This window comes from Odocoileus virginianus, chromosome 10 (genome assembly GCF_023699985.2).
Source record: "Odocoileus virginianus isolate 20LAN1187 ecotype Illinois chromosome 10, Ovbor_1.2, whole genome shotgun sequence".
In the NCBI taxonomy this organism is placed as follows: domain Eukaryota; kingdom Metazoa; phylum Chordata; class Mammalia; order Artiodactyla; family Cervidae; genus Odocoileus; species Odocoileus virginianus.
In genome coordinates, this window is record NC_069683.1 from 46118458 (window position 1) to 46146183 (window position 27726).

The 27726-nt window shown below is 55.1% G+C and overlaps 1 protein-coding gene and 1 long non-coding RNA gene across 9 annotated transcripts; one reads left to right on the forward strand and one right to left on the reverse strand.

Moving 5' to 3' along the window:
• The first annotated feature begins 209 nt into the window (after window positions 1-209).
• On the forward strand, window positions 210-25673 carry USP2 (ubiquitin specific peptidase 2). 8 transcript variants are annotated; one of them, XM_020871975.2, is made up of 15 exons: window positions 210-300; window positions 1068-1360; window positions 8446-9263; window positions 9488-9673; window positions 21044-21094; window positions 21606-21729; window positions 21896-22007; window positions 22107-22217; window positions 22376-22440; window positions 22634-22737; window positions 22825-22905; window positions 23041-23119; window positions 23309-23416; window positions 23608-23728; window positions 23945-25673. In XM_020871975.2, the coding sequence occupies exons 3-15, from the start codon at window positions 8487-8489 to the stop codon at window positions 24030-24032; spliced, it is 2007 nt and encodes a 668-aa protein (XP_020727634.2). In that variant the 5' UTR covers window positions 210-300; window positions 1068-1360; window positions 8446-8486; the 3' UTR covers window positions 24033-25673. The 8 variants fall into 8 exon arrangements, with proteins under 8 accessions (XP_020727634.2, XP_020727638.2, XP_020727635.2 ...); XM_020871979.2 differs by lacking the exon at window positions 9488-9673; XM_020871976.2 differs by lacking the exon at window positions 1068-1360.
• Window positions 7267-17218, reverse strand: LOC139037158 (uncharacterized). Its single transcript, XR_011489995.1, has 3 exons — window positions 16955-17218; window positions 9729-9920; window positions 7267-8323 (listed from the first exon to the last, which is right to left on the reverse strand). It is a non-coding gene; the product is annotated as an uncharacterized lncRNA (long non-coding RNA).
• Window positions 25674-27726: the final 2053 nt, after the last annotated feature.

Below are 27726 nucleotides of genomic sequence, written 5' to 3' on the forward strand. Positions count from 1 at the left end.
CTGATGACGTCACAATAGGAACAAGCCAATCGCCGTGACGCGTCTCAGTGATGCGAGACGCGAGGTGTGGCTTTGCCGGCCCCGGCGCAATGAGGCGGCGGCCCGCTGGGTGGCGCCGATTTCCCGGGGAGGTCCTCTCTGGGCCCCCGGCGGAGGTGGGGTAGAGGCGGGCAAGAGCCGAGGCCAGGGAGCCCTCTGCGTCAGCGGCTGTTCACTGCGCCGCTCCAGTACAAGCCGGGACTCACCCGTAGCTCCATGCTTGTGCCCGGCTCGACTCATCCATCCGCGGAGAATAGGCAGGTACGTGCCACCTGTCGGAGACTGGGAGGGGAGGATACGGAGGGCAGTGCCGTTTGAGGCTCCGAAAGTGAGGTGTCAACGACCGCCTGGGCAGAATGGGCACTAGAAATGTAGGGCAAATGCCAGCTGCGCTGAGGCTCTCCAGCTGTGGGTGCCAGTTGTGTGTGTGAGCCGACAGCTCAGGGTGCCAGGGAGAGCCATCTGTGTGCTGATCAGCGTGTTCTAAGGAAACGCTGCTTGAGCAGGACCATATCTCCGAGCCCTGTGTGGGATGTGGCGGAGAGTGATGCCTGGACCCTGACATCCCCTCCCAACATGTGCGTGGCAGCTTTCTTACTCCCTCCTCTCAAAGCTCCTGGGGGCTTGTCTCTGGTCAGTTTGCCAAAGGGGGTGGGGGTGGGGGGGCGGGAGGGCAGTAGTTAAGTGGAAGGGAGGTAGATTTTCCACCAATCCCAAACCAGAAAGAGGCATCTTTGAAATTCTCACCAATCCCAAACCAGAATCAGGCACGCGATGCTCCAAGGCAAGTAACTTATACTCAACAGCCTAAGGAAGTCCTGGCCAACCCATTCTGGCTGTCCTCTAAGGAGGAGCATCTACCTCCTGACCTGGCCACTCTTAGAATGGGACTGAGCTGGAGATCCTGCCCATGCTCATCTCCCCAGGCACAGGCAGGAGAAGGTCCCCAGAGTCTGACATGTACAGTGGAGGAAAGGAGAGCTGGTTGGGCTGGGGCTGGAGCAACCACCATTCCTTTGATGCTGTAGATGATGCCAGACTGGAGTCGGAATGAGGACTGGAATGAGGGCTGGGGACGAGGGCGTCCTCTGAAGTGCATCGTCAGGACCTGAGCTGAGTCAGTAGTCTCTGCTGAGACAGGGTGGAGGCACCATCCCGGGTACTCCCAGTCCCCAGGGAGAGCCATCGAGAAACAGGAGAAACAGACTGGGAGCTGACAAGAGCACCAACGCCCGAGAGGTTAAGAATCCTGCACCTTCCTCCTGTGACCCTGCCCAGCCAGCCTGGCTCTGTAGGCTCGGGATCCTGAACACTCCTCCAGGTAGAGTGGAACCACTCCAGAGCAGCCAGGCTTGCTCCTGGTAGCCTGGGGGACGCTACACTTGCTATATTTTTCTAGGTAGAGAAGGAAAGAGCCCAAGTGGGCCTGGCCCTTCTCTGATGGGTGGACTGCATATCTGGGAATAGGGCAAGCCTCATTTGCCTTGCCAGCTATGGGACACAGATCAGCTCGGAAAACCATGGCAATTTTCTGACATGAGAACAGGGCACTCCCACGGGGTGGCCTGGAGGAACCTTTTTTCCCTAACAAGTTTCACCCGACAAATGCTACCACTAATTGTAAGTGGAAGTATTCGATTTAGTAGTAATGATCATTTATTAAACTCTTACTATATGCCAGGAAATAACAAGCATTATTTAATCCTCACCTCTGTGAGGTATATCATCATTATTACTCCCATTTTAAGACTAAATAAGGTTTGGACCACTTAAATGACAGCTTAAATGTCTCCGAGGCAATAAAAGGGAAAGACTTGGAATACAAGCCCAAGCCTAGAAGTCCATCATAAAAGAGTTTGAACCGGAAACCTGAGAGAGGTCCCTTCTGCCTCTCCCTGCCTCTGTGTCCTTGAGCGAGCTGCTGTCTGCCTCCAGGTCCCCTCTATCTCAAAGCTAAAGGAGGTGGACTGGGGCTTCTTCCTCTTCTCTAGTTCTGTAACTGACACCTCCTTCTCCATATTTTTGCCTAATTCCACCCCCATCCCTCTACCCTCTTTCCAGTTCTGCTTCCCCTTGAATCCCCCTTCTGTTCCATTTCAAAACGCTCCCTGCAAACAGTCTCCTTGCCTGGCACCCACCTCAAGAGGGAGGGCCTGCCACTGCCCCTTTAATTCTCCCTGAGCTCAGAATGCCAGCGAGAGGAGCTAGCCATCTCCATGAGGTCAGATAAGATACTATATATATCGAGTCAGTAACCTGAGCCCCGGATTACCCGGTCCAAGTCAGACTCCTGCTTCTGGGCTCGCCACTGCACTCCCTGCCCTGCCGGGGAAGGAGAAGCCCCCCAGATCCTGCCCAGTGTCCCCGGACACAGGTCAGTAACTGTCCCTTTGGTATCCGAACTTCACAGGGCTGTTGTCCAGAGGGCCCTGGACTGTCTGTTTGAGGGATCCCTGTCTGTTTGGGGGAGCATGTGAGAGGCGACCCCACCAGGCCTGGGAGGTGCTATGCGCAAGAGCAAGGGGCAGGACCACGGGCTGGGAGGCCAGGAGGAGGAAGCTGAAGCCCTGGAGGAGAGGGAAGGAGCCTGGGGCTCTCCCCTGGGGTGGGGGCTCCAGGAGAGTGCCTGGGATAGTCGTGGTTGGAAAACAGAACTTAAGGATTCCAACACTGCCTGGGGGCCCCATATCTTTGCCTTTTCTTGGATGTGTAGAAATGCCCACCCCCTCCCAACCCAAATGAAGGAGAACCCTAAAGAGACACTGCCTTAAGCCCACCCACCTCTTCTCCTCCAGGCGGAATTCTGGTTTTAGTCTCCAGTCTCTTTTACCTCTTTTACCCCCTCCCAGGCCTTGAGTAACTGTTGGGATCTAGAGCAACTGAGAGGGACCCAGTCCCCTTGATGACTCCCAGCCAAAGCATATCAGGCACTAAACCGGTGGGTCAGAGGGTGCCAGCCCGAGAGGTAGAGCCGCTCGCGGCAGGCTGAGGCTCCCAGGCATCTGAGAGCAGTAAGCAGAACTCCTGAACTGGGAGAGCACAAATGTTCCCCACCCCAACCTCCCCCTCTGCCTACATCTTCCATTCCTGCCAGGACATCCCTCGACCTAAGGGATGACGCTTGTGTCTAGGCAGTGTCCCAGCAGCTGGGCTTGTGGGTGGGAAAGTATAGATGGAGACAGGGCCCCTCTGTCAGCCCACTTTACCCTTCAAGGTCATATGTCTCAGTGTCTCATTCCGATGTTGTTAGCAAGCAGCTGTGGGAAGCTCTGAGGTCACCACTGTGACGGTTCCCAAGCACCTGTGGGACTGGCTGGGATTCCCTACTCACCTCCTTGAACACAGATAGGAGGAAAGGGGCGGAACCCCACTGAGGTATATGTCTGAACCCCAGCTAGGGGCTTTCTATCCAGGCATTGGCAAGGCCACAGAAGCTGGCGTGCCTTCACCCCAGACAGGAGAGCGGATCTGGGCAGAGAGGGGCCGTGAAGGCTACTGGGATGTTGGGCATCACCCATCCCATACCCTGGGGGCCAAGAGTGCCTGGCATTCCTGGGGAGCAAGTCCCTCCCCTGACTGGGCAGGTTAGGGAGCCCTTCATGTGAGCAGCAGGAAATGACAGTGGCTGACGTAATGGGCTGGTGGCCCCAGGAAGATAGGGTTCATTTAAGCCCTGACTCACCTAGACTGGGTACCCAAGCTGCCAAAGGCTAGGAGGCGGGGGACATGCAGGAGCTTGGCATCACAGGTGAAATGGAGGCCTCCTGGACCATCTCTCAGCAGATCAGCGTTGTTCTGGGGCTCAGGTTGCGCCTGGCTTCGCTTTCATTTGCCTGCAGTGGAAACTCGAAGGGCAGCTCCTTTGAGAGTCTGTACCTGCCATGCTGTTTTGCCTAGACGGCGGCCACCTGGACCCCCTCACCCCACGCTGCAGGCCCCCCACCCTGTGCCAGCTCAGGGAAGGCCCGGGAAGACAGAAGGGGGCGGTGGGTTGGCTTCAAGGTAGGCGTTAGCAGACAGAGCCCAGGTAGGTCCCAGTCCCAGTGTGACCCCGCGCGATCCACACTACCTCTCCAAACCCTAGTTTTCTCATCTGCACACCGGCATAATAACAGCACCTGTTGCTTAGGGCAGTCATGAGGATTAAGTGAGTGATTAATACGCGGTGTCCCAGAAGTCTTAGTGCTGATTTAAGCTTTAATAACTTCAGAAATATGAATGCTAAATGCTACACTTGTCTGTTTCACTATTTAAATTTCTTGTCTATTTGAATCAAAGTATTTTGAATTTCAATTTAACATTAAAAAAAATTAAACCTTCAAATGATGTTTGTAAGCCAGGGGCATTGAGAAGGCTGTGTCAGTGTTGGACTTTGGGCTGCTGGAAAATGACAAGCTACCTAAGAATTACCCAGTGGGGTGCCTGGTCCAGGGGTGCTCTGTACCTGCTGGCGGGGTGATGGCCAACTGGTTCCCTCGTCCTTTCAGGAGGAAGAGTGCCTCCACACCTCCCAAGAAGGGGAGGTGAGTAAAACGAGAGGGAAGCAAGGGAAGCCTGGCAGAACAGGGAGGGGCCAAGGGCCCTGGTGAGCCTGCATGGAGGAAGAGGCTGGCAGGAAGGCTGCCCCACTGTCCGAGGTGGCAGGCACCTGGGGAGGTGCTGCCTGGAACCGCATGCCTGTACTTGCCAGCTCTGGGTAAACAGCGAAAGGGCAGCAGGGGCCCCACACTGGGCAGGGAGGGGCACGGGGGATCTCAGCCAATCGGCTGGCCTCCCACTGCCCCATGAAAGGGCCATTCAGTTCAGGCCGTTCCTTTGGCAACGAGGAGACTCGCGGCCATGTGAGTGCCTGTCCTGTCCCTGTCTTGGGCAGCAGAGCTATAGCCAGGGCCGCGGCCCGCTCTCCCGCCCAGAGTGCCTCCTGCAGCCTCCAGGGACAGCCACGCCAGGTAACTCGAGGGGCACCAACCCAAGCTGTCTGCCCACCTGCAAGGTGCTGGCACTGTCCTCAAGGGCGAAACTAGGGGTTGGGGGAGGAGACAGGCATGCTCCAGGCCTCAGCCGCAGTCGGGACCCTCTCCCCAGAGAGGAACTCTCTGCCAGATGCCAGCACTGACCAGACAGCTTCCAGGGGGCTGTTCGTGGTGGGGAGGCCTGTCAGTTGTCTGGCAGATTGAAGCAGACAGGAGAGCAGTGTTTAGGAGCCCTCCCTCGAGTGGTGCAGCTCCACTTCTGACCCTGATCCTGTCCAGGGCGACCTGTGGGCCATCCCAGGGCCGTCTGTCCCTATCCGCTGTACCTGTTTGACCCCAGCACTTCTGCGTCAGCAGGGCCAGGAGAGGTTGCAAGCTTGGGGTGCTGCCTGCAGAATACCAATTCCCCCGAGCTCAAGTGTGGGGGGAGGGGTAGAGAGACCCGTGGGGAGGAAGCAGGAGTTCAGGCCCTTGTGGGGGTGGGGGGCACATCTGATTGGCTGCCGGGTGTCCCAGAGCCCAGCTCCTGAGACCTGGAGCCTCTGTGACTTTGAATTATTGATGGAGCTCTCCAAAGTGAAATAGAGCAGGACTGGTCCCACGCCCCCACCCCGAGCCTCTGCCTGTCTCCGCCCCTGGCCTCCTCAGCCTTCCTCCTCTTCCTCCTCTGGACCCCAGGAAGCTAAGCAGATGGGAGGGAAGCCTGTGGTTCCCCCAACCTTACACCTGGTCCTCCTCCCGTTCTCTTTTCCTAGAAAGGGGTAGAAGGTGTGCTAGCCGTGGGAACATGGCTGGTTGAGGGAGCCCCCAGCCAGGCAAGGAGGGAATAAGGATGGATGGTAATTTATAGGCCAGGCCTTTCTGACATCGGCCTGGACTGAAAATGGCTAGAGGTCTCTGGCAGAGCCTGGAAGTTCTGTCCTAGGGCCTATATGAAAAGTGCCACCTGCTCACCTCCCGCCTCTGCAACCTATCCCATACCCTACATGGACTGAGTATCTACAGCTCTCTGCCAGGCACTCAGCACCTGGGGCTTGGCACCAAGTCCCCTCTGCCCTAGTGAGCTAGGCTGCGGCCTAGGGCAGGCTGTAGGCTGCCTGAGCCACTGACTGCCAAACAGCCAGATTCTGCCCACGACCCACTCATCTCACTAGGAGCTGCGGGGAGAACCCCGATGATCGGGGCTGCGGTCAGAGGCTGGCCCGGCCAGGAGACAGCCAGCCCCGACATTATTATAGGCCTACAAAGGGAGGAGCCGGGCTGCCTGGCAGGGCTAGGAGAGGAGATAATAACCACTGTCTTTGTTGAGAGCTTTCACATGTTATTATCTCATTTATTCCTCACAACAACCCTGTGAGGTAGGAATCATGATGATCACTATACTGATTTTGCAGGTGAGTAAATTGGGGCTCAGAGAGGTTCAATGACTAGGGCAAAATCACGAGCTAGTCAGCCACGGGGCAAGACCCTTCTGAGAGGCCTGGGCGGCTCTGCACTCCCACCACCCCAGGAGCCCCCAAGAGCCCCTGTTGACCCTCAAGGAAAGTAAGAGATCTTACCTACTCCTCCTTTGCCCTCCAGCTCCATTGAGATAAAGCCTGCAGGTTTACGGAGATGGAGGGACTCTGGGGGTCCCCACGTGAGCCTAAATTTGATGGGGGTGGTGAGTCAAGGTAAAGTGGGAAGGGCACTGGGCTGGAAATCTGAGAGACATGGACACCAGTCCTGGCTCTGCTAGCATGTGACCCTGGGCAAGTCAGTGGCACTTTTCCACTTGTACAACGGAGAACATAAGATAGATGACCCTTCATCGAGTGGACACTCTCATATGCCCCCGGGGCGGGGCGGTGGGGTGGATGTCCTAACCAGTCTTAATTGGCTAGAGCATGCACTTGGACACAGCTGACTCCAAGTTCCTGAAAAACAGCTCGGGCAAACATCTTACTGTTCAGTCTGAGTAACAGTTGGAGGATGCTGCTACAAGTCCTTTGTAGCAACAGTTAAAGCGAGGTTGACAATGAGGGTAGGTGACAGGTGCAGTGCATCTAACTGATAATCACCCTTGTTTCAGCAGCAGGGAAATCTGGGCTAGATTCCCAAACCTGATGTCCCCGTGGTGAGACCTGGCTCTAGCTGTTTCGCATCGATCAGCTTTGGTGTCCTCTATGTAAACTGTGGTCGTGGCTGTCCACTCCCTAGGCCTGCGGGAAGGTTCAATTGGATGATGAATGTGGAAATGTCCTCTTTCACTTGTGGTAAAATATATTTGATGTGAAAGTTAAAAAAAAAAAAAAAAGTCGACCCGTTCGGGCTTTGAAAACTCAATTCAGAGGTTCTGTGTTCCTTCAGCAGATCCACCCCAGCGGCAAGGACGGCAGGTGGAGACAGGAGCTCTGCCTGCAGTGCAGGATTTTAGCCTCTAGGGGGCCCACTTTGCACGAGTCATTATCACCATCAGTTTGCTGTGGGTACTGATAGGGGGAGCCCTGGGAGGCCACAGGGCCCTAACTCCACTTAGAACTGAAGGCTTAGGTCAATGAAGAGGGTGGGGTCTACCACACAAGGATCCCCCACCGCAGCAGGTGGCCACGTCCAGGGAAGTACTCTGCGATTGGGTCTGGAGACTGAGGTCAAGCATTCCTCTCAGCCACTCATCACCACCACCACCCACATCTAAGCCCCTTTCCTCCTCTCATGGGCCTTCCTGTTCCTCATCAGGGATGTGGCTAAATGATCCTCAGGTCATGCTGTCTGAACAGTGTAAGATTCCCGAAAGATTGCTTCCAAAGAGGGGAGCAGTCTGAACTCTTGGAATGTCCAGCAGTTTTTAATCCAGGGGGTAAGGGCGGTGGCATCCCTCATCTCGGGGGTGCCTGCAGAAAGAAACCAAGGAGAGGAAGCAGATGGGATTTGGGTTGGAATACTACTGGGGGCTTTTTTGTTTTTGTTTATTCAGCTGCACTGGGTGTTAGTTGGGGCACGTGGGATCTAGTCCCCAGACCAGAGATCGAACCTGGGGCCCTTGCATTGGGAGTGCAGGGTCATAGCCACTGCACCACCAGGGAAGTCCCTGGAATACTATTTGTTACTTGAAGGGCTGCAGAGGTGGGGCAGTCCCTGCTCTCAGGCTGGGGGCTTTGAGGGGAGCATCCAATCCAAGTAGTGCTGAGACTGATTGCCCGTGTAGTTTATGAAAGCCTGCTCAGCTCTGGGGCTCTCCCTGAGGTGTGAATGCCTGGGTGCGAGGAGACCTGCATGCCGGTGCGCACGCACATGCGGAGGTGTGTTCCAGTGGTGGGCCAGTGGCTTTCCTGGAAACAGACAAGTGTGATCCCTGGTTGAGATCAAGCCACTGGGGGATGGAAAGCAGGCACAATGGGAGCAGCCTGACCCCCGGCAGGGCCTTCTGACAACTGCTTTCCTTGTCTTTCAGCCCATGAGGCTCCCAGTCCCCACCGAGTGCCGCCCTGAAGGATGTCCCAGCTCTCCTCCACCCTGAAGCGCTACACAGAATCGGCCCATTATACAGATGCACCTTTCACCAAATCGAGCTATGGCACCTACACTCCCTCTTCCTACGGAGCCAACCTGGCTGCCTCCTTCCTGGAGAAGGAGAAGCTTGGTTTCAAGCCCAGCCCCCCCATCAGCTATCTCACCCGTCCCCGTACCTATGGCCCCCACTCCATCCTGGACTATGACCGAGGCCGCCCCTTGCTGAGACCTGACGTCATCGGGGGTGGTAAGCGGGCGGAGAGCCAGACTCGGGGCACTGAGCGGCCTTCAGGGAGTGGCCTCAGTGGGGGCAGCGGGTTCCCTTATGGAGTGACCACCAGCTCCCTCAGCTACCTGCCTGTCAGTGCCCGTGACCAGGGGGTGACCCTGACCCAGAAGAAGCCGAACAGTCAATCAGACCTGGCCCGGGATTTCTCCAGCCTCCGGACCTCAGATAGCTACCGGCTGGACTCTGGGAACCTGGGCCGCAGCCCCATGCTGGCCCGCACGCGCAAGGAGCTGTGCGCCCTGCAGGGCCTGTACCAGGCAGCCAGCCGCTCCGAGTACCTGGCCGACTACCTGGAGAACTATGGTCGCAAGGCCAGCGCACCTCAGGTGCCCACCCCGACCCCACCCTCACGAGCCCCCGAAGTCCTCAGCCCCACCTACCGACCCAGTGGCCGTTACAGTCTGTGGGAGAAGGGCAAGGGCCAGGCCCTTGTGTCCAGCCGCTCCAGCTCCCCAGGGCGAGACACCATGGTGAGTTTGCCCCTTGGGGACCTGGTGATGGGCTGGGGAGGAAGCCACTGATGAGGAAAGGGCTTCCACCTTGACCGACGATCACAGGCAGAGGTTTTCCTTCCCAGGCCTCACAGTGGCTGTTCCTATAGCCCAGGTGGGGACGAACCAGGGAAGTCATCTCAGCGCACCTGGTGCCCTCGTGGCTTGATGTCTTTGCTCAGGGGCTCTCGCACTCTCCCCAGGAAATGCACTTCACGACCCATGCCCTCGATGATGGCCCTGCAGTGCTCTTGGAAATGCCCAGCTACCCTCACACACACTGCGACTTTTATCCTCTGATTTCTCACCCAACATGCCTGGGGCCCCTGCAGGCCCTGCCCCATCCTGGACTGCATGCTGAGACCCCCAGACCACCAGTGTGCCCTGTGGTAAGAAAGGCCCCCCCGGCCCTGACTGCATCTCCCCTCCTGCTCAGGCTTTTACCTCTCAGTCCAGAGACATGGCTTAACGTTGAGACGTAAGACATCAGAAGAAGAGGGTCTCTCCTCTGGTGGACGCAACCTGGCTCTGGACCAGGGGTCTAGACAGGAGTAGTTCTCGTGTGTCTTTGGAGAAAATGGTGCAGAACTTCTTGCCTAGGGCTTTAGATGATCCAGTCTTTCTACTCCAATGTGCCTGGGTTCAAATAAGGAAGAGGCTCTGCTGGAGACTTGAGTGAGGGCTGGCATGACCCACCCACATCTGATCCCTGGAACACCTCTCCTGGGCACTGACTACAATTCTTCCTCTTGTGTAGTCATCAATTTACCCATTAGGTGGTGAGCTTTCAGAGGATAAGAAAGAAATCAAATCTCCAGACCCCTCACTATGTACCTAGCTCAGTGTAGAATTCAGCTGACCTGCGTATCACATGGATGATTGGATGGATGGATGGATGGATGGATGGATGGATGGATGGATGGATGGATGGATGGATGGATGGATGGATGGGGGAGTGAATAGATACATGGAGGAATGAATGGATAGATGGGGGAGTGAGTGGGTAGGTGGATGGATGGATATGAGTGGGTATGCAGGACAGGCAAGCATATGGGCAGGAGAACTGGGTGTTGTGTCATCTTTATTACTTTATGTGCCCTTCGACTCTTAGGACACATGTCTTTTAGAAACAATAGTTGTGCCACAGCAAGAAATGCTGCTTAGGGGACTTGTCCAGAAAAACGGAGCAGGGGTACAGGATGGGGGTGGGGCTTTGGGACACAGACCTTGTCATAACTAAAGGTCCCGAGAGGACAACTTGATACCACTGCTTAGAGTCTCAGCCTTGCTGGGCCCCCTGTGAAGTGCCATGGGAGATGCAAAAGCTGGTGCCTCCCAGAACATTCAGACCCTAAGAAGGCAGGGCTGGCTACGTTGGAGGGCTAGAGTGGACGATGAAAGGCAAACGACAGACCTGGCCTCGGAGAGAAAGACACGCTCTCAGGGGACATGTACTTGGGTTGAAGTGTGATTGGCTGGAACAGGTCTGGTGTTGCTCATCTCAGGGGCAATCAATCAGAAAGCGACTCTCAATGGAGGGGCCTGGGTGTTAGAGGCCTCTGAGGGGCTCCCTCCCTTTGTTCAGAAGGACTCTTTATGGGGCTCAGTGTTCCTAAAAAGTGGGGTCTGCAAACTGACTAGCTCAGAATCATCTGTGCGCTGAATTGTCTGCGGGCCCCATCCAGACCCCCTGGAGCCAAACTCTCTAGGGATATAGGGCCTGAGACTCTGCCCTTTTTCACAAGCTTTTCAGGTAATCTTCAAGCACACTGAGGTGCGAAAACCTCCCCTCCACAGGCTAAACTACAGAGCCGTTCTCAGCCCCAATCCGCGGAGAGCAGGGCCTCCTCCTTCCTACACAGGCAGATCCCAAACCCCCTTGGAGTCTCCACAGCAGACACCCTGGCCCCAACCTCCTCCCCCAGGGCCAGCCTGAGGGGAGTTTTGCAAGAGGACCTCAGAGGAGTGGGCAGGTGGACCCAGGGCAAACTCAGCCACTGTAACATCCGTTTTTCCCTGTCCAGAAACAACCCACAACACACAGGAGTAACCAGCAGCCCTACACTGTGCTAGTGTTTCACTCTGAGCTCTTCCTCAAGAAAAAGGTCGTCTGAGTTTTTCTGTAACAGAAAAACCCGAACGAATTTCCTGGTCAGCGCAATACTACCAACTGGGAGAGACCCCTCCTGGGCTCAGTGGTGTGAGGCTTTGATTTGATCTCACTCCTCTCCCTCACTGCCCTCACCCTCGCTTCTGGTGCTGATCACATCTTGCTGGGGTGAGAACGACCCTGTTTGTGGGGCCTGGACCACTTCTTTCTATAACCAGGTCCAGTTTCTTTTCTGACCACAATCCACGGCTCTTCCCGTCTCATTCATTCATTTTATGGTGTTCAGCTTACTAGCAGCATAACCTTAGAGAAATGCATGAACTTCTGAACCTGTTTGCTCTGTAAAATGAGAGCGGTCATAGTTCCCACTTCAGAGATCCTGGTGTGGAATCAAAGGTTGTGGTGTGAAAGGGCTTGGCACTTAGTAGGTGCTTGATCAATATCAGTCCTCCCTTCTGCCTTCCAGGTGCTTGGCGGGGGGGGGGGGGGGGGGGGGGGGGGGGGTGGGGGGGGGGTGGGGGGGGGTGGGGGTGGGGGGTGGGGTGGGGGGGGGGTGGCGCGCGGAGCAGGAGAGTTGTGAGTCGTGGTCCCTGCCCTCGGGGAAGCTTGGGAAATAAGTTCTAAAAATAGTTGCAACAGGAGGCTGCCCTAGGTGTTTTTTCAGTGTCATAGGTGATGGGATAGGGAGAGGTCATTCGAGGCTGGGATGAACAGTTTGACCGCTGGAAGAACACTTTGCCTTTTTAACCTTGGATACCTCTCATCTGAACTGTTGCCTCACCCATAAAAGGGAATGGTCATGCCTGCCCTGCCCACCTCCCAGGGTTGTCATGAGGTTCAAAGCAAATCATGGATGTGGAGGAATCTGCAATCAGTAAAATGCAATGGGAGAGCTGGCTTAAACTCAAGGGGGAAAAGGTGCTGCTGGAAAAGAAGGGGCCTTTGGCAGCTGACTAGAGTGGAGGGAGGGGACCACCGCTGGGAGGAACAAAGGTGAGAAAGTGCATCCTAGGGCAGGGCCCCAGGTGAGATCCAACTCCTCTAAGGCAGCCCTGGCCCCCTGGGCTCTCTGGGCCGCTGACCTGAACTACAGGTCAAAAGAAGCAGGACCAACTGCAGAGTAGAACAGATCTAACCAGATTCAATCCTCCTGTTAATAGTAACAGCCCACATGAACTTGGAATATCACAGACTCAGCTGAGCACGAGTGAAGAACTGGTGGAGGGGGACAAGAATTCTGAACACCTCCGTCCGTGGCTGGCTTGCTTAAGCACTGACAAGATGGCAGTCCACAGAGTTTGCGCTGTCAGCCTAGGGCAGTGAGGGCTGCCCTAGACTCCCCCTTCAGATAGATTGCAGGAGAGTTGTATGTTGGTTCAGAACTGGGTTTTTTGGGGTTTGTTTTTTTTTTTAACTTTCACTACCCACAGTGGGGACTTCAAGCCAGGCCAGGTGGGTTGGCCCTGCAGAGAGCCAGGGGTCCACGCCCCCAACTTGGTCACATCCCCCCTCCACCCCACCTCTCTTGTTCCCCTGGGCCTATGGAAGGACAAGCTGTTCCCAATGAGCCCTGCCCAGGCTGCGCTTTAACCCCTACAATCCACGCTAATCCTCCACTCCACCCTCTCCAGCTGCTCTCTCCCCTGAGCCCTGGCAGTTCTGCCTGCAAGCTTCAGCCCTGCGCTCACCCTGCCCAGGGCACCGTCTCCTCTCCCTCAGAAGAGCTGGGAGCTGGCCCAGGGCCCTCCAGAGTACAAGCCATGGGCTGGGCACCTGCTACTCAGATGCGGAGCCCGGCCCAGCCTCTTGCCCTCACACGGCCTTTCCCACACCCTTGCCCTCTGCTCTGGGACCTGTTGCTAGGAGCAGTCGGCCTTGGGCACCTGGACTACCTAGATCCTATTTGCCACTGGGGGGGCTGCTGACTCATCTCACAGAGCCTCGGGTTCCAGCTGTTCAGTGACAGGGAGATTATATAAGATGAGGTCATGTGATTTTCCTCTCAGGTGGGACTTTGGACTTGACTGCTGTCGAGCAGTGGGGGGAAGGGAGGAGTTTTAGTCTGAAGCGGAGGACGGCGGCGGCTGCCCTCCGGCTCCTGGGTGAGAAGCGTGACCTCTCCCTCTGTCCCCGGCCTTCTCACTGTTTACTCAGCCACGCTGAACGGCATCCCTGCCATCCTGTTTGTGCAGCTTGGCAGCCGGAGACCCTGGGGCTTGTCCTCACCCACTTGGCCACCTGGAGGAGGGCTGTGCTCACAGCCCAGGAAGATCACACAGAGGGGTCCCATGGCTGAACTGATCCTAGCTGCTGAGGAAGAAAGGGCAGTCGGTTTGTAGTCTGTGGTCAGAATCAGCAAGACGCCAATGTCTCAGGCCTTGAAGACCGGCTGTGGGCTGTGACCTGGCTGGTGGCCTTGGAGCCGCCTTATCCAGGCTCATTTTCTCAACCAGTGCCCAGCACCATGCTCCCTGCTTCCTCCTCCACCCCCACTCTGGGATGGATGTCTCTGTGAGTGAGGTCAAGTGGCATGGGGGTGGGCTCAGCAAGGCAGGAGTTCATCCGAGCCTGGCAAAATGTTCCTGGCCTGTGGGAGAGCCGCTCCACTGACCATCCTGCTGCAGAAATGAACATCACGTTCAGGGCTCAGAGCTGCACACGTTCCCTGCACCCTCTCACCTCAATGGAAATGTAAAACTGGCACCCCACACAAAGACATAAATGGGAGAGGGAAGTGTGTGGGCCTCTGGAATCCAGCTGGTCCAGACCAGACTGCCCAGGGGCTCCAAGAAGCACAGAGCTGTAGGCCTCCTGGGGTCTGAGTGATGCAGGAAGGAGGAGCTTCCCAGGGACCTCGGTCCAGCTGGCTGGCCCTCCCTCCCCAAGGGCCCTGGAAGGCTGAGAGCCGAACCCCTAACAAGGACCCTGAGCCCCCACCAGTTCAGTCAGACCGCCAGTCTGTCCCGTCTTGCGTGGGTAATTGCAGGTGCGTGCCAGAGCAGAGATTAAGCCATGTTTCTAAACCTGGGACTGGGCTGCCCCCTAACAGCTGAGAAAGCAAGATATTTGCAGTCTTGTCTTCACACAACTAACCCTGACTTTAATTTATTTAAATACTCCATCCGTGCCAGGGGGGATTTGAGGGGAGAAAATTCCAGCAGGAGAGGCAGGTCAAGCACAGGGTCTGAGAGATGGCAGTCTTGGGCTCCAGCAAGGAGTTCTGCTCAGCTTAGCTCAGTGTGTTTGAGGCAAAAAGTCACGGAGCCAGAGCCAGATTCAGATCCCTGAAGACTGTATGCTTTGCCCATGCCACTTCAGGAAACGACATTAAGGAGAAAGGGTCTCACGGAGTCTTGAGAAATGACCACAGTTCTTCATGGCCGTGTCCAGCAGCCATCACACCTGCCTGACAAGACTGGACCAACCAGACTTCTCAAAGGGCACCCATGCAAGAGCCTTCCCCAGCTGGGCCTCCCTGCTCCCAGCAATGCCCCTGACCTCCTACATCCCAGGAAAGAGGGAGAGAGCAGGTTGGCAGAATGCCATGATGTCCCCGGGGTAGCTGGCCTACGTCATGGGGAAACAGGTCAAACGCTCCAGTGGGTGACCGCCTGACAGCACTTCCTGCAAATCACTTAACACGCAAACCCAGACTTACCCCACCCTCTGAGGCTCAGTGGGACTTCCAGCACCAACTGGTCTGGCCCCCTTTCGTGATGAGCCCAACACCTCTATTAAGCACCCACTAAGAGAACTCACAGTCCTGCCCTTGAGGTATCAGTGTGATGGTACAATCAACACACAAGCTCAGACCATTTACAGAAGTCTTAGAGACATGTATAACACAAAGATATACATAGTAAGACAAATTGGTACGGTGGAAACCGAATGCTAGAAAACCGAGAGTATGCTATGCAGTAATGGAATGTTTAGAACTTGGAGTTCATTAGAAAAGGCTTTGTGGAAAACATGAGTTTTGAGCAGAATTTACAAGGAGATAATTGCCAGAGAACAGCAAGGGCATTCCAGAATCTCCTGGTAGTAGTTACTGGCATGGGTTTTGCTGTAGGACCCATCTGGGTTCAAAGCCCCACACTGCCATGTACCAGCTTTGCAGTCCTGGCAAGTCGTTTGAACTCTCAGGGCTTAAGATCCTTCGTTTAGAAAATAGAGGTAATAGTTACTGCGTCACTGTCACTGAGTTGTTATGCAAGTTAACTGGCATAATGTATATAAAGCACTCAGCAGTGCCTGGCATTTAGTAAGTACTTTACTGGTGACAGTTTTGTTAAAGGAGAGAAGGCATGTGCTAAAGCAGGTTGACTGGCAGCGGGGATTAGAGAAGAGTGAGGGTGGTGACCATGGTGCTATCCAGCCTAAGGACCACAGCCTCACAGACAAGGCTACCTAAGACTTCTGGACTAGCTGGAAGAGTCAGGTGTGTCAGGGCAGGGGAATGATGTGATGAAATGCAAGCCTTGCTGTAGACAGTGTGGGACTGGCTCAGAGGGGTGTGGTTAGGAAGAAGGAACCATGGAGGGAAAGGTGGTTGCATCTTGCCCAGGGCCCAGCTCCAATCCCGTTAAGGACAGTGACTGGGAGATCTGCGCTTCTAATGTCGCTTACCACCTAGGAGGATGCCCAGAAGCCACTGCCTCCTGCCCACTCCTCCCACCACTGAGGCGGGAACACGGGGGCGACTGTCTGTGCTTCTCTCTCAACAGCACAAAAGTGCTGTTCTGTGGGAGGCCTGGGGTACAGCCATACGTGTGTCCTGGACACATTCCCCATGTGGCTGCGGTTGTGTGTGCAGTGCGCGTGTACATGTGGGGATGAGCAGGCCAAGAGGAACAGAAGGAGGCCACAGATGAGTAACAGCACACACTGCTGCCTCTCAGAGTATTTTTAAATGCTAAAAATACTGGCTAAAAATAGCCCTCAAGCTCCAAACAAGATACTTTCTCCAGGCAGATTCTGTGTGGGTCCCTGATAGGTGAGACGGGTGGAGCAGCAGGAATAAAACCCAGAGACCTCTGATCTCCGAGCACTGCTGCCCTTAGGGTCAGAGAAGGACACTCTCCTCCACACACCAAGGGAGCACCAGTTTCCCCACGAGCTGTGACTTTCTTCCCACCTCCCAAAAACAAATCAAAATCTGAGATTCTCAGAGAGATGGAGTTGGGTAATTGGGTAGATGAGGTCAGAAAAAATGTTTCTTCCTGGGGCCAAAAGGGACAGTGACCTGATGTCATCATGTAAAAAATCTAGGCATTGCCTTTCCTGATAGTGGGCCAAACTAGGACTGGAAGGAGGAGGGGATTTCGTCCGGAAGCCGTGGAAATCTACCTCGGTCCCTCTTACCACGGATTGGGTGGATATTGGGCTCCAAGAAGGCCTGAGTCGTCGCCTCCCACCCACACGCCCAGAATGTTGTGCAAAAGTTTGTGCGTGGGTGCATTTTTTCCTGAAAAAAATGAGTACAGGGCTTTCATCAGGTTCTCAAAATGATCTGCAGCCCTCCAAAAGTTAGAAATCTTTCGCTGCCTTCGGGGAAGCTCACCCGCTGACACTCGGCCTTGGAGACGTGTCCTCTTTGGGCCTCAAAGGCAGTTTCTCCCGAGTCCCAACTGGAGGTGGTTCCCGGGCTCCGCGCTCCAGTCCTGCCCTCCCGGGTCCGGCCCGCCCTCGGGGACTGCAGGTCTCGGTCGCGGGCTGGCCCGCCTGGTCCCGGGGGGCTGCGGGCAGCCGGGCCGGGGGTGGAACCGCGGGAGGCGCGGGGGCGCGGCCTCACTCCCGTCCGCGTGCCGGGGCCCGAGGGAGGGGCCGAGCGGGGCGGGGCCTGATCCTAGCCCCGCCCCTACGATGACGTCGCGCGGCCCAAGGCGCCGGCGGGGCCCCCAGTCGGCAGGAGCGCGAGAGCCGGCGCCGGGGCGGTTGGCGGCTCGTGCCGGGGAGGTTGAGGTGCGGGAGCGCGCGATCGGCCCGCCGGAGCGGTTACCGCCGGGCGCCGCGGACGGCGGGCTGTGGCGGCCTGGGCGTCCTGGCCGTGGGACCTCGCGGTACTCCCCCGCGCCCTATTGGCCAACGTTAGGCGAGGGGCCGAGCCCGCCGCCCGCCCCCCAGCATGCGCACCTCGTACACCGTGACCCTGCCCGAGGAGCCCCCCGCCGCCCCCTTTCCCGCCCTCGCCAAGGAGCTGCGACCGCGCTCCCCTCTCTCCCCTTCCCTGCTGCTCTCCACCTTCGTGGGGCTTCTGCTCAACAAAGCCAAGGTACGCGGGGCCCTTTTCCGGGACCCTCACGCCGAGGGCTGGGGTTCTGCTTCCTTCCCGTGGTGCCCCCCTCTCGCCCCCTTCCACCGCGCGCCCGCCCGTCCGGGGCACAGATTCTTCCCAACCCCCACCCCTCCTTTCCCAGGGTCTCCCGACACGGAATGCCCCTTCCCCAGGTGATCTCACGCTTACTCGCGGCCCCCTCCCCCTTGCTGAGGTCCCTGCCCCCCGCCCCGTGTCCCCCGAGCCCCCCTGCCCCCTCCCTCTCCTTGACCCCAGCACCAGGTGGCTCTTGGGCTCGTAATTCCTGGCACCTATCAGGACAGGTGCAGAAAAGCGTAACCTTGACTAGTTCTCGGGGTGTGAGAGAATGGGCAGCTCGCTGGACTCTGCGGGCGTGACTCCTCCAAGGCTAAAAGCCAGCTAGAAAGGCTGGTGAGAAAGGGACCGCCTCCCCGTCACTCATCGCTTACGCCCTCTCCCAGAGGGTGGGCTGCAGGGGTCCTTTGACCCCGCGAAGGGCAAAGGAGTTGCAGACAGGGAAAGAGGTCAACATCCCTTCCCTCCCCTCCTCTCCCCTCCCCTCCCCTCCCCAGTTCAGCTAGGTGGGCACTGGATCCCTTCAATGATGTAGCTGCCCCAGAGTGATGCTGGGGCTAAAAGCTGGGCACTGCCCCCTCGGGGAAGGGAGAAGGGGCCAGAGCTTGACAGATCTTATGTAACAGCACAAGCTCCTGTGTTGGCAGTGCGTGCACTGCCCCGTGCCAGGGCCACACCAGGCTCCTTGGCTGCAGCCAGGACTCATGGCTGACCCTCATGGCACAGGTGAAGTAAGCTGGAAAAGCCCTTTCCTGGGGTCTCAAGTGTGAAGACACAAACCTCCATCAGCCTTTCTTCTGTGGCCCGTGTTCCCAGATGTTTCCTCCATGCTCACATAGCGGCAGGGCTCTTGCTCCTTCAGTGGGTGGTGAATGCTGTCTGTTTACTAGCCATGGAGGTGGCACCTGCCTTCTAGAACAATGGCTGCTCCTGAGTCGAATTAGGTCTTCTGATGGCTTATTTTAAGGAAGTTTTTGCCCCGAACTTTTCTCAGCTCTTTGCACTTGAGCTCCAGCAGCCCAGCTGGAGTCATTTCCTTCTCCTGCTGAGAGGCTGGCCTGCAGGGTCTCTCCCAGCTTCTCCAGTTTGGGCCTCTCCCTGTCAGCCCTGAGGTAGGATTGTTTTCCCCGTAAGAAAGGTCACTCCTGGGACATTTTGTTCCCCTCTGGAATGGAAACTGCTGACTTTCCCTGGAGCTCCTGATTTCCTATTCATGGCAGAAGAATATCTGGCTGGGCTGAGAACAACCCTGCTCTCCCCTCCACTCCCACCCCCTGACTCCTGATACCCATCCGCCTTCTACACAAAGTGCTTGGAAATTGGCAGGCACTTTCAAGCTCGGGAAATTTTAGACAAAGGCACAGCCCCCACCCCCAGAATTAAGAGGGTCCTGGCGAAGAAGCCTTAAAGGAGCCTCCCACTTCTCTCCACCAGCCAGGCCAGATATAGGGTTAGATTCTTAAGGATAGTAACCCCGATCGTGACCTGTTCTTCCTGACCTGCCTCCGCTGGTTCAGAGAGGGAAGTGTCAACACCACAGGAATGCTTCATTAGAAAGATGCCTTCAACCTCCCATTGCCGCACCCCCACTGGTGCTGTGTGACTGCTATCTCAGTCGAGGGCCCACTTGGTGGACAGTGACAGTCATCAGCGGTAGAATGCTTTGTTTCTGTGGCCTGTTTAGACAGATGTTGTCTGAGGCAGGTGGGGGAGGGGTGCGGAGTAGAACTGATAAAGCACTGCTGGAAAGAGGTGTTCGAGTGGGTATTCTAGGGGAGGAAGAGCAGGTATGCAGGTGTGGGCAGGCTTTAATGTTTAGTTCCAAATGAGCAACACAGACTTCAGTGTTTCTCTTGAGCCCCAGGTCTACTTCAAAAGGCTGATAAGGTCTTTGTCCAGGGAATTATCTCTGTTGTGGCCCACTGACTGGAACATCAGGGTTTAGATTGTCATAAAGGTAAGATTTAAATGTCGTGTCTGGGACCATACACTGCTGATCTTCAGTGATGCTTGTACCCCACCTGCTGCCAATAGGCTTTTCTTTCTAGCTGCAGGTGGACAGCAGGTCTGCCTGCTGGTTTAGGTATTTCCCTCCCTACCTGTGAGTGTTAGACCTGATAACTGGCAAGGAGGGATCGTCTCACTTGTAGGGGATCAGCAGGGCAATTCCTGAGAAAAGCCCTCCTTCAGCCTGCCTCTCCCCACCCCACCCCCTTATGCTGACAACCTCATGGGCTTTGAGCTGCTGACAGCACACGGCATGAGTAATTTTAGCTGAGTTATTTCAGGCTCCTGTTCTGATCAGGGTTGAGCTGGCCCCACGCATGCCCCAGCCAGTGTTGCTCCAGAGTTGCCTGCTCCCGGGTCCCCTCCCCAAGAAAGACGGTAGCAGGCTCATCTGTATGCTGATGCTTTAACCCTTTGAGCTGGAAGGTTATCTGACTTCTTGGAGGTTGGGCCAGGATTAGCCAAGAGACCTGGACAAACGTTGCTCAGAGTCCTGTTCACTCTCCCACCCTCACCAGCCTCCACAAGAAGTACAGGAGCTAGAGTAGCACCTTCAGCCAGGTGCTGACCTCTGCTTGGCCGCAAGCTGCCATCAGAAGGATTCCCAGCCAGTGGCCGATCAGGATGTTGAAACCTGAACCAGGAGGGAGGATTCTCCCAGGCTCTAAACTGCCCTCAGGAGCTGAGCTCAGCTGGAAGGAATTCCACCTGTCTCTGGCAGTTCAGAATGGCAGGCCGACTGGAGATTTTCCCCAGCTGAAGATCTAAACTCAGTTTAGATGTTTTGTCATTGAACTTTTCAAGACCTCCATGAAGTGCTCATTATGACAGCTGCTTTAGATATCAGACATCTCAGAGTACAAATGTAGGTCATTTGAGAGAGTGCCTGGATTTGGGACCTGAAATTTGTCAGAATCAGGTATATGAATTCCTAGCCTCTGGCTTCTAATCTCCAGTCTCCAATATGGCAGAGAATGAAAAGTATTAACATAAAAGATGGGGGGTGTAATTACATGTCAGTTAAAGAAAGCAAAACCACATAAGTCAAGAAAAGAAAGCAAAATCTTGAAGAGTGTTTTTGTCATGTGTTGAAAATGACAGGCATTCCATACCCCCCGCTTTCCTACAATGTAAGTAGATTAAAGTTGAAGAGAGGATCATGTGTGTGGCCTGAGGCTAGTGGCTACAACTGGCAGAAAGTTGCAGAGAGAAACTAACGTAGGCCAGGCCTCTTCCTTCAGCCTGAATATGCCTCCTGTTCTTTGCTCACAGAATTCTAAGAGCGCCCAGGGTCTGGCTGGTCTTCGAAACCTTGGGAACACGGTGAGTTCTGCCCAACCCACTTCTTTCCTGAGGTGGGACTCAGTCCATCTCAACTGGGACTGTGTAACCAGATGATCCTGGCTGCAGCTCACTCCCTACCCCCAGGCCCGTTGGTACCTGCCCTTCCTGGCTGATGTTTTACAGAGTTGCTGGGCTCTGCCTCACCCCCACCCCAGCAGGAAGCACTGCTAAAGGGCAGTCGCCCTTTTAACTGATACCTCAGTCACTTTCCTGGATCCCTGTCCCCCAGGACATCCATCACTTCCCACTCACTCTGTCCAGCTGCCCGACACTCTTTTTACACCTCTGTAGTAAATAACCAGTTACTTCACCCATGCCAGCAGCGGGGATTTGCCTCACTTCAACACTGTGACTTACAGAAAGAGGACCCTGAGGCTGTGGGAGGCTTCATTTGTAGGCCAGGTGTACCAGAGGGCTCTGAGTGTTAGGTAACTAGACATGCCAGCCAGGAGTCTTTGTTCCGCTGCTGATGTCCAGTGGTCTCCCGCAGTGCTTCATGAACTCCATTCTGCAGTGCCTGAGCAACACGCGGGAGCTGAGAGACTACTGCCTGCAGCGGCTCTACCTGCGGGACCTCAGCCACAGCAGCCGTGCCCACACGGCCCTCATGGAAGGTGAGGGCCCAGCCCTGGACGCTCTCCCACGCCACTGTAGGGGTCGAGGGTTACATGCTTCTCTCCCATTACTCTTCCTCTGGCTTCTTTTTGTTGGGACTCTACAGAATAGAGAAAATGGCTCAGCTGTCCTCCACGCCCCCCTACCCTTTTCTTCTTCCTGTAGAGTTTGCAAAACTAATCCAGACCATATGGACCTCATCCCCCAATGACGTGGTGAGCCCCTCTGAGTTCAAAACCCAGATCCAGAGATACGCACCGCGTTTCGTCGGCTATAAGTAAGGGCCTTGGGGACGTGTCCCTCCCCAGGGTGGGTGGCGGCAGTAGCAGATTCGAGGGACCAGAGGTGTCGCTTACTCCCTTTTCTTCACGTTCAGTCAGCAGGATGCTCAGGAGTTTCTTCGCTTCCTTCTGGATGGGCTGCACAATGAGGTGAACCGGGTCACAGCGAGGCCCAAGTCCAACCCTGAAAACCTCGACCATCTGCCGTAAGTAGGAGGAGAGGGCTGGGACCCGAACTATGGGAACTTCTTTGGGGATAATGATGTCAGAAGAACTTTGGATATTAAGGATTTAGATGGCTAGGTCTTTACACTTATCATGGTTTGAGCTCTGACCCAGTTGTCTTCCTCTCTTTGGGTCCTAGTGATGATGAGAAAGGGCGCCAGATGTGGAGAAAGTATCTGGAACGGGAGGACAGTCGGATCGGGGGTAAGTGCAGACAAGGGGGCCGGAGGTGGGTTGCCTGCCTTCCCTGTTAACTGCTTGGCCTGAGCAGAGCATGAGAAGCCCATTCTCCCAGCACCCTTCCTGCTTCCCGGTGCCCAGCCCCCAGAGGACTGAGGCGGGAGCAGTGAGAAAGGAGACATGGTGTTTAGGCGTCGTGTGTCCATCTCTTCCCCAGATCTCTTTGTTGGGCAGCTGAAGAGCTCCCTGACGTGCACTGATTGTGGCTACTGTTCTACGGTCTTTGATCCCTTCTGGGACCTCTCTCTGCCCATTGCTAAGGTAGGCACCCCTGTCGCCCCAGTTTTGAAACTCTCGCTCTTACCCTTTCACTTTGTTGACCTCTGACCCCTCGCTTCTCTCTCCTAGCGAGGTTATCCTGAGGTGACGTTAACGGACTGCATGAGGCTCTTCACCAAAGAGGACATGCTTGATGGCGATGAAAAGCCGGTACATCACCCTCCGTGGCAGGGAGGGCACATCTCCCAGAGTCCTCTTGGGGGCGGACCAGCCTAGAAATTGCTGCATTCGGCTGTTGGCCTCACCCGTGAGTCCTTCCCAGCTCTGTCCTGTCATGTCTTTCAGACGTGCTGTCGCTGCCGAGCCAGAAAACGGTGTATAAAGAAGTTCTCCATCCAGAGGTTCCCAAAGATCTTGGTGCTCCGTATCCTTGAGATGGTCAGGGCAGGGGCTGATGTTAGAGAGTGACTGGGCACTGGGGGCCAGGTGGGGCCGGCAGGGTAGGACGAGAAAACGCGCTGGGCCCTCCCCTCCTCTGCCTCCTGAGACGTGTAGCGCCCTCAGGAGCTCTGTCTCCTGTGCTGACTCTGCCCTTGACTCACACCAACACCAGATCTGAAGCGGTTCTCAGAATCCAGGATACGAACCAGCAAGCTCACAACATTTGTGAATTTCCCACTAAGAGACCTGGACTTGAGGGAATTTGCCTCAGAAAACACCAGTAAGCATTTCTCAGCTGGAAGCACAGAACCAAGGCACGGGTGTCTGAGCTGCAGATGGGAGGCTTCAAGGTGGCGGGAAGCTGCTGAGGAGAGAGAGGTGGAAATCGGGAGGAGACGCAGGACTGAGAAGGGCAGAAGGGGAGGGTGCAAGGGATACCTTGGGACTTGACACCTCAGGCTTCCTCTTCAGACCACGCTGTTTACAACCTGTACGCTGTGTCCAATCACTCCGGAACCACCATGGGCGGCCATTACACAGCCTACTGCCGAAGTCCGGTGACAGGCGAGTGGCACACTTTCAACGACTCCAGGTGAGACGGGCCTCGGGCAGGACTCCCGGCTGTCAGATACCCGTCCCTCACCCAGGAGCGGTCAGGGCCAGAAGGTGTGGAGCTGCCCATTAGAAGGCTCTCCAGAAGGAGATGGCCTTGGGTGTCCAATAGGTCGAGACAGGCGCTCATGCTGCCCCAGCTGCGTGTCACGGGCCCCCCAGGCCGCCAGGCTGACCTGTCCTGCTCTCTCCACAGCGTCTCCCCCATGTCCTCCAGCCAAGTGCGTACCAGCGACGCCTACCTGCTCTTCTACGAGTTGGCCAGTCCGCCCTCCCGCATGTAGCAACGAGGAGCTACATCCCATCCTCCCTTCCCCGTGGTGGCCCCACAACCTAAGTTTTTTTAAAAAGACCAAAAAAAGGCAAAAAAAGTCCTGACAAATAAGAGGAAAATAAAGGAAAGTGAAGCTGCAGAGCAGGAGTTGCTGCAGCCTGGCCAGAGCTTGGAGCGGGGAGCCCGGTGCCCCCGAGCCCCGCCTGGTAGGGAAGATTGGCAGGACGCAGACTGAGCCAGCACAGTGCGCTGGGCTCCTCATGTCTGCATTTGTAAGCGTGTGGTTCTTTTCTCGTGTGTGATAAACCACAGCCCTCTGTGGGGAGAAGATCTTGTCCAAGGGCCCACTGGCCTCGGCCCAGCCCCGGCCTCCTGAGAACACAGCGCCCTCTGGAGCCTGCTGGGAGGATCGCTGCCTGGAACGCTGCCCGTCTTTGCCTGGACCCCGCTCACCCATGAGCCAAGAGCCCTCTTAAGGCTGCTAACTCCAGGGGTACAGATGAGGGGACGTCTTTGAAAAAAGCTGTTTTTGATTTTTAAAAGCCCAACTTTTTTTTTTTTAATTACCGTAACTAAAGTTTTCAGACTGGAGATGCTCTTTCACACCTCTTCACAGCTGGGATGTTGTGCTGGTCATTTTTTTTTTTTAATTCCTCAAGTACAACTTTTCTAGTGCTAGCCCCCAGTGGTGCTAGGTGGGAGTTGGCCGGGCCCAAGCACAGCCACAGTAGACCTGGGATCTGACAGGTTTTTTGTTTTTTTTTTTAATGTTTTGGATGGAATCTAGTTGCCTCCAAGAATTGTGCCTTATAGTGTTTGGGGACCAGGGGGTAACTTCCCCTCCCTGAAATATCCCTCAGCCTCTTCCCTTTTCCCCAGTGCCATGTCCAGAGCTGCCAGGGAGCTCGGGGTCACACCCCCAGCCCCTGGCTCATTTCACATTGCAGTGACGTGAAGAGGAGAGTAGGTATAAGGAAATTCTTCTTCTGATAGTGTATCAAGTTCTTCCCGCCAGCTTCCTCTAACCCAGCCCTGGTCTGCTCCCCAGCTGTTGGAAGGATAGCACGAGCCCCTGACCCTTGAGCTTCTCTCACCTTTAATTTATTCCCCCTTAACTTGCTCCTTCGCCCCAGCCTCCCTGCCCCGCCCCCATTCTCAGAGCCTCCTGACATAGGCCCTTTGGACCGAGTTTCTCAGGGATGCCCATGCCACCCCCAGCTCCCCTTGGCATCAGTCTGTAGTTCAGCCTGGGAGCTGGAGCCTGGGTGTCTGGGAACATCTTGCCTCAGTTGTATGGTTCTTCCCCAGGGGCTTGATTTTGCTCTTAAGTCGTCGGGCAAAACTCTGTGTTGTCCCAGAGAGAAAAGCTGTTGAGCACCGAGGCCCAGAGTTCTGCGCACGGCGCCCCTTGTGCGCCCACACAGCCGGGCCCTGCCTGTGCCCCTCGAGGGCAGAACTCTCCCATGCTCCCAGGAGGCAGCAGAATAAGACGCCCTGAGTCTCACTGGCCTGACACCCTTCTCCAGGGAAGACCTGTGAACCTGAGCCAAAGGGCTGGTGTATACACTTGTTTACCGTGTAAGCAAGAGTAGATGAATGTGTGATGTACAGTGGAACCTTGTACAGAATAAATCATAGCTTTGAGAAATAAGCTGATAAGTGATGGAATATTGATTTGGTAGGGGTCCAAACCCAGGAAGTGCTCCTAGCCTATCAGTGACCAGATATTTTACTGCTTCAACCAGGTTGTAAATTTCAAGTTCTGGAAAAAGTAAACTACCTACTTTTTAGCTTAAACTTCTCAATTCTGTTTAAAAAAAAAAAAGCCAGAATAGTACATATCTTGAACATGATATTCCTCATCTGAATTCACCAATATTTTAACTTTTTGCCACATTTGTTTATGTATACACTATTCTTTGGGGCAAAACATTTAGGGGGTGAGGCATTATATTACCACTTCTGAACACCTCAGCATGTTTCTCCCATTTAACCACAACCCTGGCTTCACACCGAGGAAATCATCTCTAACAGACCTCTCTCTAAATGGTCTGTTTTTTAACTGCTGGTATGGGCACCCTGGTGGTTCTCTATTGACAACTCGGGTCCCTCTACAGACCCATGACGAGCCAAGACAGGTCTCCAGCAGAGGCTGAATACAGACAGCACATTTGCTCTTAGAGCAGACTGGCCTATGCCTGGGTGTGGAGTGATCAAGGCCTGGTCCTCATGTGAAACATCTCCACTTGCCCCACTAATACCTGGAAACAGCTGCGTTTACGTTAAAAGTGTTCTCTAAGTACTGTTTTCAAGACATCACTAGATTGAACTTCTTGAAGGAAGGACCTCCTTGGCAGCCCCAGGGACTTGGTTCCTTGGGTTTTCTCTTTTTTTCTGTTCAGATTTTCCATTTCTGTCACCGATCTAGAACTTGGGAAATTTAAGTCTCCACCAGTTGAGCTTAGAGTGTCTTAGTGGGATTTTTCCCAGTAACAAACACCACCCATGATCCAGACACTGAGAAATCAAGGCCTCCCTCCCCCTCCCTCTCTGAGGCAGTGGCACCTGCTGTCACACCTGCTGGGGCCAAGACAGTGGTATGTCTGGGCATTTCCCGAGTAGGATCGAAAACAACAGTGACTCGAGGCAGACGTTTCTCCCAAACATGCACTGGCAGGGGCCTGACCTAGGAAAGATAATTTCCCCCAAACCACAAGTGAACAGGATGACCTTCCAAATGGAAACATTAGGCTTAGAGCAAAGTGGATGGCTGAGCCCCTAATCCATGTAAGGTGCTCTACCTCTTCTGTGACCAGTTTTTCATGAGAGGTAGAAGTCACCTGTGTGTGTTGTTGTCTTTACTGGGGAACAGACTATAGGTAAGGCCCCCCCGAGGACAGGGGCTCAGCCCAGCCCGTCCTATATTTAACCTGTGCTGCTTTCTCATCCCCGAGGCAACAGGTCCTAGTGCTGCACAGGCCCCCAAACAGCCTATCGCCATGTTTCCTCACCCGTCAGCTTTGCCTCCTAGCAACTGGGATTGCGGTCCCCATTCTTTGCTGGCATCCCAGCAGGCCTCTCCCTAGAGGAGAAGCTCCCCTTGCTCCTGCTCTCGTGTGACCTTGAGCAAGAACCTCCCTCTTTCTGGGCCTTGGTGTCTCATCTGTGAATTAAGGAGATTGGACTAGAGCTTCTCAAAGGTCTCAACTCAACTGTTCTCACTCTAAGTCATTTTTCCCCTAAATACAAGTCCTACCTCTGGTTCCCTGATTCCATTTCCTAGAGTCTATCTGTTTTAAAGGAGCCAGTGCTCAGAAAATGCATTCTGCTTTCCGTTGGGGTCACCTTGTCCACGTTCTCATCTTGCCAGGGAAGACACGAGCTCTAGACCACCAGCCTCAAGTTCACCAGCTTGTCAGTGGCAGGGACAGGACGCAACTCGGGGATCTTGACTCCCCAGCAGCTCTCTTTCCATCTGAGTGCTCTGCCTTTTGGCCAAATAATTGACAGCATTTTTCAGGGCTTTCTGCAGCAAATTGCCCAACCCTGTGTTCAGCTGAGTGGAACAGTTAACCTGGGAACTCACTGACTTTACACATTTGGTACGTGCTAAGCTGCTTCAGTCGTGTCCAACTCTTTGTGACCCTGTGGACTGTAGTCTACTAGGCCCTTCTGCCCATGTGATTCTTACATGTTCATACAGC